The following is a 12979-nucleotide window of genomic DNA, read 5'->3' as shown; positions in this document are numbered from 1 at the left end:
CCTACAATCAGCAAGTCACCTTTGGACTGTTTTTACTCCCCTTTAAATGTTAAATATGAAGGCACTTCTAGCCCGAGTTCTCTTGCTGTCGTGTTCTGTGGTCACCTTTGTGTGATCGATGTTCTAATGAATCTCCTTCATGCACATCACCCCCAGGTACAGAGCAGAGTTCCAGCAGCGGTGGGGGGAGCGGCAGCCGCCCATCCTCTCACTCCTTTAGCCAGCAGCATTCCCCAGTGTCCCCTCGCACCCAGGACAGCCTGCAGCAGAGGCCCAGTGTGCTGCACAACACGGGCGGCAAGAGTCTCCCCATGCCTCCTGAACACGGCAGCCCTTCCGTCCTCAGGTAAGAGTGCCAGGCAGCGTGTAGCGTGTTTGAGTCTCACCTCCTGCCCTAGTACCCTTGATCAAAGTACTTACCCTGAACTGTAGGTGCAGTAACAATGTAAGTGTAGGGAAAGTGTCCTCATACTCTGCATTGCTAACCCTGGTCTATTGGTGCTTTTGTGCATTTGGCCCAGGTCTCTCCCCTCAGGCGCCTCCCGCTATCAGCCCTATAGCCCTCATCTGCAGAGAACCGGGGTCCCCCCGGAGGCCTACCTCCCGAGCCTGGACCCGGCCGGCCCCAAGGAGCTCTCGCGGGCCGCTGATGGGGCCAAGGCTCGCAGCCTGTCCAAACACAGCCAGGAACAGCATGGCCCCGCCCTCGCCTCCTCAGGCTCCTCCCACAGCAAGTCAGAGCCCAAGCTGGTGAGCCCGTCCCCGGGGGGCATGTACAGCGGGACTTACTCTCCCGCCGCTACCCATATGGGTCACCTCCCGGGCCGGCCCCACGCGCTGCTGCCCCCCCACCAGTTGCCCCCTCAGGCGGAGAATGCGGCGGGCCGTGGCAGCGGCGGCGACACCCCTAGTAGGGAAAAGACTCAAAACAAACCAGTGTCCATTCAGGAACAGGAGCTCCGAGCACTCGGTAAGACCACCATGACTGCGGCCAACTTCATAAACGCGATTATCATGCGTCAAATTTCTTGTGATTCGGGGATCCCAGAGGCGGGCTCGCTCACAGACGACGGCGCCTGTGATGGTAAGATGCTCTGGAGTCCTGGGTCCCCCCCACACCGTGAATCCCTCCCCCTCCTCCTCCTTCTCCTCCTCCCTTCTCTCGTTTGTCCTATTGTACGTTGTGGTGATTGGCATCATGAAATTGATGATTTTTATATTTGTGCATAGATATGTACTTGTATATACATCAAAGTGCAGCAAACGTCTCTGCTTCTTCCTGTTCAGTGTGTTTTCTATCCTTTAGATCTCTTACTTACAGGGAATTGAGTGTGTTTGTGTCTTTAATGTTCTGTGATCTGTTTTTGCTGTCAGACCTTCTTGTACATCACATTGATTTGTTTCTTTTGTTCATGGACCTGTTTTGTGCCAGTAGAGGTTCGATGTGTTTGTCGCTAAGTGTGAGCAAAGGCATCTGTTGCGCACAGACAGTGGCTGAGCTGCTGGATTTTTCATGCGTGTTGGCGTGGCAGGTGTGAAAGGGACAGGAGAGTGTGGGGCAGGCGTTCCGATGCCCCAGTCAGCCATGAAGAATAGCGGAGGCGAAAATTCGTTATAGTTGCTGGGAGACTCATTTGAAACACAAACCATGAGCCCTGCAGAGGGCAGTATGATATGTCCCTTCTGTGAAATGCTCTCACACCCCCCATGACCCCGTGTTGGTGCCTCCTGGAGACTTTTTTGTGGGAGCCCTGGCCCCGATTCCAGGGACCAGGACTTCACATCCATGTTTCCAGCCCTGCCCTATAGTACCGTAAGTGGTCACTCGCCATCCCACCAGGGCAGATGGGCACAGTGTCATATGGTGAGGCCTCGAACCTGGGTCCCTCCCATTGGTCGACACCACACAAGACGCCCTAACACACGTATATACAGAGGATGTCATGTATATTAAATACATATATAAAACGTGTGTGTGTTATACATATTTTAACTAGAGTTCACCTGAAGCAGTCTGTGGAGATATGTACTCCATGCGCTTGCAACTGTGTGCTCGCACACGTGTATGTGTGTGTGTGTGTGTGTTTGTGTGTGTGTGTGTGTCTCTGCTCCTTTTTCCAGATGCTCACCACCCTCTGCCTGCGCTACCACCTTAACACTACTTCCTGTCTCTATGCTTATGTCCTGATCTGGGCTGGACTGTGTGCTGTAGTAACGGAACCGTTAGACTGTGCAGGACGTGCAAACCATTCCTGAGAGCTCAACTTCTGCTTTCTCTCCTCTGTGCGTCTGTCTGCTGGGGGTCTGTGTCCCTCTTTGTCCGTCTCTCTGTGCACGTGTGTGATTTGTGTCCCCTCCCTCCCTCTGCACACACTCTACCTCCCACGTATCCGTGCCTTTCCCCATCCCCACCTAGCAGTGCAACAGAAGATGACCTCCCTAGAGCAGCAGCAGAGTCACTACCGGCCCCCTTCGGAAGGCAGCCCATCCCCCAGCCAGCCTGGTCACCAGCCTCCGTCACCGTATGTTAAGGGCAGTCAGCGAGTCGTCACCCTGGCTCAGCACATCAGCGTAAGCCCTGCCCCTCACCGCCCAACATGCTTCTGGGACACCGGGTAGCGTATTGGTTGAGGACGGACATTGATGTCCACTTTGCCACCGCCCGTTATGTATTATTATATTATTATTATCCAGGAAATATCCATCTGTTGAATTCTGTGCTGTAGCCTTGCATTCAGAAGGACTTGGGTTCAAATCCCACCTCCAGCTCTATTATCTTTCCTTGATCGAGGTCTTGAATTGGTACAGTAAAAATTACGCAGCTGTATATCAGTGAAACACTGTAAGTAGGTTAGTGACCAAAGGTCACATTCTAAGTCACCTGGAGAAAATTGTCACATAATTGAATGAAATGTAAGTGAAATAAAGTAAAAGTAATAAGAGTTGAGAGGAAACAAGAATGCTGGCAATCAGTTCTCACTTCCTGTTCCTTCCTTCAGGAGGTGATCACCAAGGACTACACCCGGCAGTCCCAGCAAGCCATCCAGAACACCCCACAGTCATCCTACAGCTACCATGGTACCCCCGTGTTGGACCTCACACGCCCCCCCAGCACCCCCCAGGACAGTGGGCAAGGCTCACGCTACACTCCTGAGGGGGCCCCCAGCGAGCGCAGCAGGGAGAGGTATGTGGAACACTCTTGTGGGGTTTGGGTGCATCATCTCTTTCTATCAGTGTTGAGGTCTAGGGAAGTCGTACCCTTTGTGTCAGATGGGGCGCAGGAAGTGCTTGGCTGAAACACCTGGCCTGCTGTGAAAAGACATTACTTTTGTGTATCATCCTGTCACCATCTCTCTTACACGACGTACGCTGTACACACACCTCCAGGTCTCCACTGCAAAGTAAGGTGTCTCCATCCAGCCTGCCTGCTGACGGCATTGAGCCGGTGTCACCACCCGGTGGGCTGTCGGAGCAAGATGCGCATGGGGCCTCCTACCTGAGCGAGCAGGGGGACCAGGGGTAGGTGAAGCATCACACCCCCCTCCAGAAGGAGGTGCAGAACTGGACCTGGGGTCATTGAGGTTATTGAGTTCACCGTGGGGCTTCAGTAAAGTGCCCGGCAGGGAGGGTTAGGGTTATAATAAGGGTGAGTTAGGGTGATCCTGGTTTAGGGGTTAGGGTGATGCTGGGAGACGAATAACTGTATGGTGGACAGTGTACTTATTTTAGGTCTCTTGGCCAAAGGCATTTTGTTTTATTTGATATTCAGCATTAACTCATTTGATGGCAGTTCTCTGAAACCACGAATACACCGGTGCCTTTGAGCTGCATGTTCACCACAAGCACAGTGTTCTAAGTTCTCATGCTGACATGGTCTCGGCCATAGAAACTAAAAAAAAACACTTTTTTTTTTTTTTTATTTTTTTTTTTTATATATATATATAACACATACACTGGCTCCTCATGTAATGAACGTTTGAGTTAGAAAAGGAAAGAAAAATGTTCATGTTTATTTTCAGTTTTCTTCACCAATCTGTTTATTCTGAATATTTTATCACCACATTAGTTGAGCACTGAAACGATACGAGTGTGATTAACGTACACCACCTCACTGCCACAGCATTTGCAGCTTGCGTCTGGTGTTCCTGAATGTCATGGTGTAAAGGTGAATGTCAGTTTGGCAGCATCTCTTTGAGTATGGGAGGATCTTGATGTCTCCCAGAGTGTCATGCTCCTCGTCACGCATCCTCCTATCACCGCTCCCCCAGGGTGGGCTCCCGATCTCCGGCGAACAGTTCCCAGCCTCCAGCCTTCTTCAGCAAGCTGACAGAGAGCAACTCGGCCATCGTGAAGTCCAAGAAGCAGGAAATTATCAAGAAGATGACCGTCAGCGGCAGTGAGTCTGAATATAGTGAGTCCCGTACTGCTGTGACTCATCAGTAACACTGCCCCCCACCCCCCACCCCCTTCGCTGCAGCGCTCCTCATCTAAATACACACCCTATTTTCAGATGCTGGACAGCCTGGGACGGAGATCTTTAATATGCCAGCGTCAACTACTGCAGGTACTCCGCACACACACGGACACACACAGACCTGCTCATTTCACTCATCTCCACTGTGTCCAAACACTCTTGTCATCAGCTGCTGTATTTGGGTGTCATGGTTTTCCAGGTATTTCCAGCTTTTGTCACACCTGCTCTTGATTCTGTCTCGCTGCCATCTCTTTAATCGCGCCGCAGGCCCTGTTGCCCCCCGCAGCCACCCCACTCCCGAGGCCTCGGGCAACACCATCGGCCTGGAGGCCATCATCAGGAAGGCTCTGATGGGCAAATACGACGAACAGGCGGAGGAGCGAGCCGCAGCAGCCGCCGCCGCTTCAATGCCCACAGCTGACGGGCGCAGCGAGGATGCCTACTCCCTGCCAGGTAGGTTCATCACTTAGTCCACTTGTCACCTGCAGCAGATCTTCGGTACCTCTTAGCCGTGTTCCACAAGCACCGCGTTGCCGCTCCAGTTGCCTACTTAGGCCCTGCTCTGTCTTTGGAGGGCAGACGTTCCAGTTACTGACCGAGACGGGTGGGGGGACAACTCGTGTCCCCATGTCCTTCCCAGTGAACCGTGAAATGATGCGACTGCACTGCTCAGCCGTGCCTCCACACGATGCTGCCTTGTGGCGTTTCTCATATGGTCTTTCTCCGTCGCTCTTGGTCACTCCTTCTCTCTGCCACAGGTTCTGGGAAACCGAAGGGTGGTGGCCGTTCAAACGGTCGCAAGGCGAAGTCCCCCGGTCCTGGGATGGGGGTGGCCGAGAGACCTTCGTCCGTATCCTCTGTCCATTCCGAGGGCGACTGCAACCGACGCACGCCGCTCACCAGCCGAGTGTGGGAGGACCGGCCCTCATCCACGGGTACAAGGCGTGGTGTTCTGGTCGATGTAGTGGGATGCGGCTCCTGTTCTTCCCACGGCCTCTCAGCCCACTTTTATCCTCCGTCCTCCTGCAGGTTCAACGCCGTTCCCTTGCAACCCCCTCACCATGACGATGCGCTTCCCTAGCGCCGTGGTCTCGGCTCCGTCGCCATCCTCCGCGCAGCCCGGCGCTCAGAGCCAGCAGGGGCGCGGCTGGGATGAGGAGCCCAAGCCCCTGCTGTGCTCGCAGTACGAGACACTGTCCGACAGCGAGTGAAGGTTCGAGGACGCCACTCCCAGCAGACCAGCAGCGCCATGCGCAAACACGCGCTGCAACGTCCCTGATATCTGCAACACCCCGTGCTGCAAGTGCGGAGCAACTCCTGGCCACACCTGTCAGGGGATACTGTGGACGTGGTTGATGTGGAGCAGTGCTACAGCGTGCGTGCGTGCGTGTGTGTGTGTATACGTGCGCGGTATCCGTGTATGTGTGCAAGTTGCGCATGTTCAGCCAAGAGCAACTCCTTGGACAAATCGCTCTTTAATTTTTGTTTAACGTTCCCCCCATCCGTTACTGGCCTTATCGAAGAGGAAAGAGTCCAGAGTTGCATTGCGTTTAACATTTGTCTCTGTCTTGGGAAGGAACGTGGTACGAACCACGGTCAGGTGCCAGTCATTGTTTTTAATGACGCACTGCTGCCCAGGATGCCCTCCGGCTTGTTACGCACCATCACAATCGCATGTCCTCCCTGCAGATCATCGAGAGGCAGCTCTGGGGTCACTGGCGGTACCCCAGAGAGGAGCAGTAACCCACCCTATTCTTCAGTGGGCGGGACTTTGAAACCCAGGCCTATTGTGAGTCCTAGCCAGAGAATCTAAAGAAATAATAATAATAATATTAACTGTCAAAACCACCATGCCTTCTGATGACCTCCAACTCCTCCGCCTTTCACCATTACAGAAACACAGGATCTGAGCGGCACTTGCCCTTGTTCTCCTAGTCTGTGTTTTCTGAGCGCAGCATAGGATTCTGGGAAATTTAGGCAGCAGTGTGGCTCATCCTTCAGTGTGCAGTACAGGTGCCCCGTTGCGCGTTTCCAGCCAGCCAAGTGCAGAAATGAGACAGACCAGGTTTTTCCTTTCACCTTTAAAAGAGTAATAATTCTCAGCAGTTCGATCTTTTGTTTGGAAGTGAGGCCAGAATCTCGGTAGTTTTGGTGGTGATTTTATCCGTAGCCTTTGTTCATCGGTAATGATCTTTACATGACTTTGGATGGATGGATGGCTCATATCATTGGTTTTACAGGGTAAACTATGTGTGGTTGGTGTTTAATGTTGTGTCACTAAAACAGTCCATGGCCGGGGGGGTTGTAGCAAGTTGATGACTTTGCAGTGTGACAGAGGGACATTATTTTTGCCAGTGTTTTTTTTTAAATTTTCTTTTAAATATCAACTATGTACATGTGTCTTTTTGTTTTACTGTCACACCAGGATGTCAAACTGTTCATCTTGGTCCCCCCAACAAAAGACCCCATCCGGGTACATGAAGGTGGGAGATGCGGGGTAAAGCGATGCTCCCCCGGGATGAACTCATCTGTTACACGCTTGTTCAGCTGCCTGCGTGTCCACAGCTCAGACCGACGATCACCGTGGAGTTGTAGCGAGACAGACAAATGACCGAGTGAACGGAATCGGTTTGTTCAGCATTACAACGTGATGTTACGAACATGTAACCTACTGTGGACGGCAGCAGCAGCGGTCATCATGGGTTCGACTCCTGTCCCTGGTTTTAGTCCCAGTCGTGTGCTCACCTGGCCCCTCGCTCTCAGGTGAGCCTCTGGAGCCCTGTGGCACCTGACCATAAGCCCTCTGTGTGTTTCTAAAGGACTCGTAGTGTCAAGTGTCATGTACTGTACAGTTGGAGTACCGGGGTCACTGGGTCACTGCAAACGTTGTTTTTGTTTGTTTTTTGTTCTTGTACCATGGTTTATAACAGTGAACCCACAGACCTCCCCTTGACATATTTTTAGTTTTGGTGCGTCTGCCCTAGATTCATTCTGGGGTTGTGTGCTTCTTTCGCTGCCGTCATATCCTGTAGGCGCCCAGCGTGGCACACGGGACAGGTTCAGAAGCGCTGCCTCATGGTGAGCACATAACCACGCGATCATTGCTCGCCGCACACGCCTCACGCTTCATGGAGGGATCACGAAAGGTGCCGGGACAAACGTGTCGCCGTTTGCTCCTTCATAAGCGGAGCCCCGTCTTTTGCGTGTGTCTGTGTTCGTCCATCTGTCTGTAGCTGCTGCGGTGCTCGGGACCAGGGACCAGTCCCCTACTGCAGCTGCGTCACTTTAGGCCTCCTGGACTTTCACTCACTTTTTCCTTTTTTTAGTGTTCAAAAAACTTGAAAGAGCCAAAAGTGTGTGCTGTGCAGCAACCGCTTGGCTCGGCGGTGACCTGGCACACATTTCTCCATGGGGCACAAAGCTGCTCTTCCATCCTCCACATCCTTCTTAACCAAATTCTTTTCCTGCGCATTCTTGTCATGCTGTTGTTCATAATTATTTTTATGATCACATGGTACCTCAGTAATGTGTCCAAGGTCGTCTGCCCCGAGACTCACTTCGTCAAATCGAGGCAGTGCTGCGTGGGGAGAGTCACCCGTGTTGGTTGTCGCCATCAATCCCTGATGAACACAAAGCCCAGGAGATGGGCTCAGAGCCCCTCACCAGAAACGACGGTTTTTTTTGCCTCGTGTACCCACCTTGTCCAGTGTGCCGGGCCAGGCTGGTGCCCGGCGGACTGGGATCGGGGTCAGGGGTCAGGACACACCATGATTGGCCGATCACAGCATGCATCTTTAATGCGTGTACAGTGAAGTAAGGTCACTTTGTCCTCCAGCTGCTGTCGTTCACATCAGGAAGTCATCGTCGTCTGCCATTCAGGCAACAAAGATGCAGAGGAGCATTGGGTTTGTTTAGGGTCGATGACAGTGAGTAGTTGCTACTGTGTCCGCAAACACACCGCAGTGTTGTCATGCACAGTCCCATACATACACACGTGCGCAGCACGGAGCCCAGGTCCCACCGCAGTGGAGCGAATACTTGCTTCATATCCCAACTTTTTAATGGCTAGAGATGTATTATTTCAAGGCACTTTTGTAATTTTTTATCACTTTTTTGTGAATTTGCATTTGTTCTTGTGCTGCCTGCTTTGATTTCTGAAAATTGTGCGACAAGACCAACTTTTCACTTTTTAAGAGAAGGGGACGAATGTTTGTTTTAAATCTTTTGTAATTAAAGACATGGTTTTAGAAGCGAGTCTGAAGAGAAACGGCCGATGTGTTCCCTACCAGGGCGGGTGGGGGGATTTATTTTGTACAACCATATTGTGCATAAAGTTTCTTTCTTTAATCTTTGTTTTCCTTGTTTTCTAACCTGGTGTATTATAGCGAGGACTGTAAATAGAAGTGAAGAGATGTACATATTTATGTGGCTCGCTGCGAGGACGGTTTCCGCCGCAGGGCGCTGTTCACTGTCCAACCCAACATGCCCGTTAGCAGCCTTTGTGGATAGCAGTGTGCGGAAACACTGCCTCAATGTTTCAATAAAGAGCTTATTGCCAGGCGCTCTGCTCTTTGTCACCTGCTCTTAATTTCACTCTTATTGTCATTAGTGTCTTTTTGAACCTGTGGATCTGCCCGATGTCTGTCTGTTTCATAACTCTGTAGTAGCTTCCTGTATCCAGCTGTGGGGTTTGGACATGAACCACAAGGGGGCGCCGCTTCCCTTCGAAAAGTGGCATTCAAGTTAAGAGCTCTTGAAGAGTGCTCCGCGGTGCTCCCCCTTTCCCTTCTCGGTTCTGTGGCTACTTGCCGGACCTGCAGCCCGAGTGCAGGGGCAGGGTGCTGCCGAAAATTTGAATCAATTAGCAAGTAAGGCAATTGTCACTGAGACCATATTGCGCATTCATTAAGTACTGCGCTTACTGGGAATGGAACAGCGTAGAAGCTGAGAAACGTCTTCATTGCACCAGCGGTATTAGAGCCATTGTAATCAGAGGACAAAGGTTTGAATCCCACCTCCCATTGCGGCACCCTTGATCAAGGCTCTTTGATTCATTTATACAGCAGAGTATCAGTTCAGACAGTCAGTGTAAGTATGCCAGGGTACAAACGCTACATTGCGAGTCTGTGGAGAAAAGGGTTAATAATTAAGGTACTGTAAATGGTTCCAAATGTTGTGCAGCTGCGATGCTGGAGATGCGGGTGTCTTGGTGTTATGAAGACATCACCTTCCAGGGGAAGTTTCTCTCATTCTTTACTTTTCAAGACGACTCCCCAGGGGCTCCAGGAAAACAGCCTCCTGGACGCTCCGTTGTTTGAGCGATGCATTTTTAGAATATCTGGGCCCGTTTTAATGTGTCCTGCCCCCCCTCGTCCCCCCTTTGTGTGGAGAAGGCTGAATTGCCCGCTCAGCTCCACTTGCGTTTCCACCAGTTCTGTTTGGGGACACAGGCAGAAACATCAAGGCCTTTATTCTTTCCAAGTGTCTGTACAAAGAGCACGCTGGGAGGAAAGTCCAAAGAAAAGCTCCCTGAACAATGCATCGTATCTCCGTGTGTGTGTTACACTGTAAGGGAGGGGACTTGAACATTCCTCGGTGGAATACTGCCGACACTGAGCACCGGTGATGGCTGTACATGCCAGCGAGTGCTGAAGCAGTTAATAGGAGACAACTTGCAGGTGGCACAGACGCGAGGAACAGAGGGGTCCAAGGGGCTGCACCTTCGGCGGGTAACAGCAGTCCCATGACATGCACTACCTGATTCCATCGGACAGAAGATCAAGCATCTTCTCTAACAGTGTCTTTCTTTGGAGGAGTTGTGGTCCTTCCACCATCCTCGCAGGACCCCACCTCCTTCATCTGACAAGGCTGTACACTCTACAGTTCACTTGGTTTTACTCTAGTACTGTAACGTAGCCAGCAGGTAATTGCATGTCTTATGAATCTCAAGCTGACCACTCCATAAAGCTGCATGTTTTCCTGCAGCGACTGAAGGCGAATTCCTCTGTTGCTGGAGGCTGGAGAAGCTCAGTGGGATGCAGACACTAGATATCGAACACATCCTGTACACATGTGCTTGAACTTAGGAGCAAGATTGAACGTGTAAATCTGTTTGTCGCATTTTGTTCGTGACCTCAAAGTCACTTTTCAATAAACATTTAGCAGTGAAGATGCTCCTCGATTCTCTGAAGGTCTCTAAATGTCTCAAACAGCAATAAATTACGGTCTCCGCAAGCTCCTTTTTATTGATGACAAACACTAACTAGGCAGATGTAAACACCGTGGAAGTGAGTTGAATTAGGGTGGTCTCACACATTTTCTGTTTGAATGTTCACTCTGCTCCACTCAGACATTTTAGTGAATCGATGAGGGATAAAATACACAGTTAACTCAAAAGTCGTCATTTGAGTGTAACACGAGAATCCAGAGTACACTTAACTGTACAAGAGCCACATATTGTTTACTGTGAGTCATCTTTGTGTGAGAAAACTGACCGTTTCCACTGGAAGGGATATTCTGTCTGTGGATGTTTCACTTTATTTTCCTTCCAGAAAGGTACACGGGACTCTGAGTAACACTTGTAATTGGACTCGGGCCTCTTGAGTCACTGCACAGCAAACCTCAGGGCAGCAGTTTGAAATAATGTTCAACTGGTGACCAGAAGCACCGTCTATTTGTGTTTACTTCATATCGGCCCTCGGTTTCTTCAAAAAAACATTTAGCTTTTTCTCAGCCCGACTTCTCGGTTTAAAAACAAAAATGTCGGGACCTGTGCTTCTTGAGTTGAACATTGGAATATTGAACCAGGAGGAAGAGCTGGTCAAAGGCTGACATTCTCTATGCGTTTTTATTTTATTTTATTGTTAGTTTGTTTTGGTTTTTCTTTTGTTTGTTTGACTTGCGGAAAAGCGAGATGCACAATTACAGGGCCACGGTGGGCGAGTGTTGTTTGGTCTCGACAGCAGTTGAACCCCTCCCTGGGGCCTCGCATCGGCACCAAACAGATGTCCTGTCATCGTTCCAAGACATATGGAAGCTCTTCTCCACACGAAGGCCAGCGGTGCTCAGAAAAAAAGACAACAATTTTGTTTAGTTAGAGGGTTACAGCGAGGGACCGGCAGGTTGCTCATCTCGAAGGCACCAGTTTGGTGAGAGCTCATCATAACACGCAGCTAAGACCGAGCGTCACGTCCCGCCCGAACTAACGCCCCTGTCCAGGCAGGGAGCTCACGTGGAACTGCTGTGTAGGGAGTTTGTTTCCACCAGAATTGCCGAGTCTGTGAGTAAGAGTCCAGCTTGTTGCTGGAAGCTCCGTGAAAGTCTGAGTCAACCAGGCTTTGTGTTTCCCACCAGTTCTTAAGGAGCGATTTACTGGAGCCCAGACTGGAAACGCATATTTTCTTCAGCTCTGACACACTTTCTGGGCCGAACATGTGTCCTAGATTACTGTACCCGTCCCCAGAGCAGCCTCTCATTGGTTCTGTAGCTTGTTAGCGCTCTGGCGTCAGCTTGCTGGATCGTTAAATGATGTGTTCATTTGACTGCCCTCGCATAGCTGAGCGAGAAGCTGAGATGCTGAAACAGGAGGGAAGTCAATGTCCACTGTGTCCTTACAAGGAGAACTTTAGATTCTAGTTACTGATAAATCCAACAGAAAGGTACAAAGCTGAGCTGTGCTAGGGGCATGGAAACTCAACGGGTTCAACGCTGGATCCTATTCAGTCATGAAGACCCAGTGCGTTCAACACTGAACTGTACTGGGACAAGAAGACCCAATGGGTCTGACGTTATTTGTACAGATGAAGCATCACCCCCAGTGCTGTATCAGGGATGAGTCGCAGACGATCTTCATGAAGCCAACATGGAAGGTGCAGCGACTCAACTCCAAGGCTCTCCCAGGTCTTCAAGGTCCTCACTGTCATGGCGACTGAGCCCTGTGATTCTGCAGAGGAACCTGATTTGTGTCACATATATCGACCCGTGTCTCGTTCTTTCAGCCTTTACCCAAAGCTCAAGACCATAGGTGAAGCTGGAGATGTGGATCGAGTGCTAAACCGAGAGCTTCATCTAAAGGCTCAGATCCAAGTCAAGTGCAGATGTGAAGAGCGTGAAACTGCATTAATGCAAAAACAGTAGATAAAACTGTTTGTCCTGAACAATTTCACATGATTCTGTAGTTCTGGAGGAGGACTGGGAATTCACCCCAAGACCACAGAATAACTTGTGTCCCTCCTTGTCTTGGTGTCTCTAGATTTTCTGCTGGTTTTGCTGTTGAGTCCCAGGTTACCACTGTCGGCATTTTTTTTCTCCATGACCATTTGGGGTCGTAGTAGAACAGCAGTGATTCCAGAAGCAACCCTCAGACCCCCACTTCCAAGTGTAAATGTGCCGTGGAATTTCTCCTTCACGAAGACCAAGGGTCAGAGTTGGGTACTTTGACAAAGTGAGTCTGTGACTCTCCCTCCTCCCATCTGCAAGATGTTTAAAACCAACCTTGGTGGAGAC

General features: G+C 50.6%; 1 protein-coding gene across 13 annotated transcripts in view; it reads left to right on the top strand.

The window, feature by feature from the left end:
• ncor2 (nuclear receptor corepressor 2) overlaps nucleotides 1-9035 on the top strand; it is a 98420-nt gene extending 89385 nt beyond the window's left edge. For 8 of the 13 annotated variants that reach the window (XM_029259433.1, XM_029259431.1, XM_029259429.1 and 5 more), the window contains exons 36-45: nucleotides 157-346; nucleotides 522-1084; nucleotides 2417-2571; nucleotides 3000-3184; nucleotides 3388-3519; nucleotides 4269-4411; nucleotides 4511-4564; nucleotides 4742-4927; nucleotides 5233-5409; nucleotides 5504-9035. In XM_029259433.1, coding sequence (XP_029115266.1) covers nucleotides 157-346; nucleotides 522-1084; nucleotides 2417-2571; nucleotides 3000-3184; nucleotides 3388-3519; nucleotides 4269-4411; nucleotides 4511-4564; nucleotides 4742-4927; nucleotides 5233-5409; nucleotides 5504-5685 — 1967 coding nt within the window. In that variant the 3' untranslated portion in view covers nucleotides 5686-9035. The remainder of the gene's footprint in view (nucleotides 1-156; nucleotides 347-521; nucleotides 1085-2416; nucleotides 2572-2999; nucleotides 3185-3387; nucleotides 3520-4268; nucleotides 4412-4510; nucleotides 4565-4741; nucleotides 4928-5232; nucleotides 5410-5503) is intronic. The other 5 variants (XM_029259439.1, XM_029259440.1, XM_029259438.1 and 2 more) reach the window with 4 other exon arrangements.
• Nucleotides 9036-12979: the final 3944 nt, after the last annotated feature.

This window comes from Scleropages formosus, chromosome 17, assembly GCF_900964775.1.
Source record: "Scleropages formosus chromosome 17, fSclFor1.1, whole genome shotgun sequence".
In the NCBI taxonomy this organism is placed as follows: domain Eukaryota; kingdom Metazoa; phylum Chordata; class Actinopteri; order Osteoglossiformes; family Osteoglossidae; genus Scleropages; species Scleropages formosus.
The sequence above is the reverse complement of the archived record's forward strand: the minus strand, read 5'-3'. Positions and strand labels throughout refer to the sequence as shown.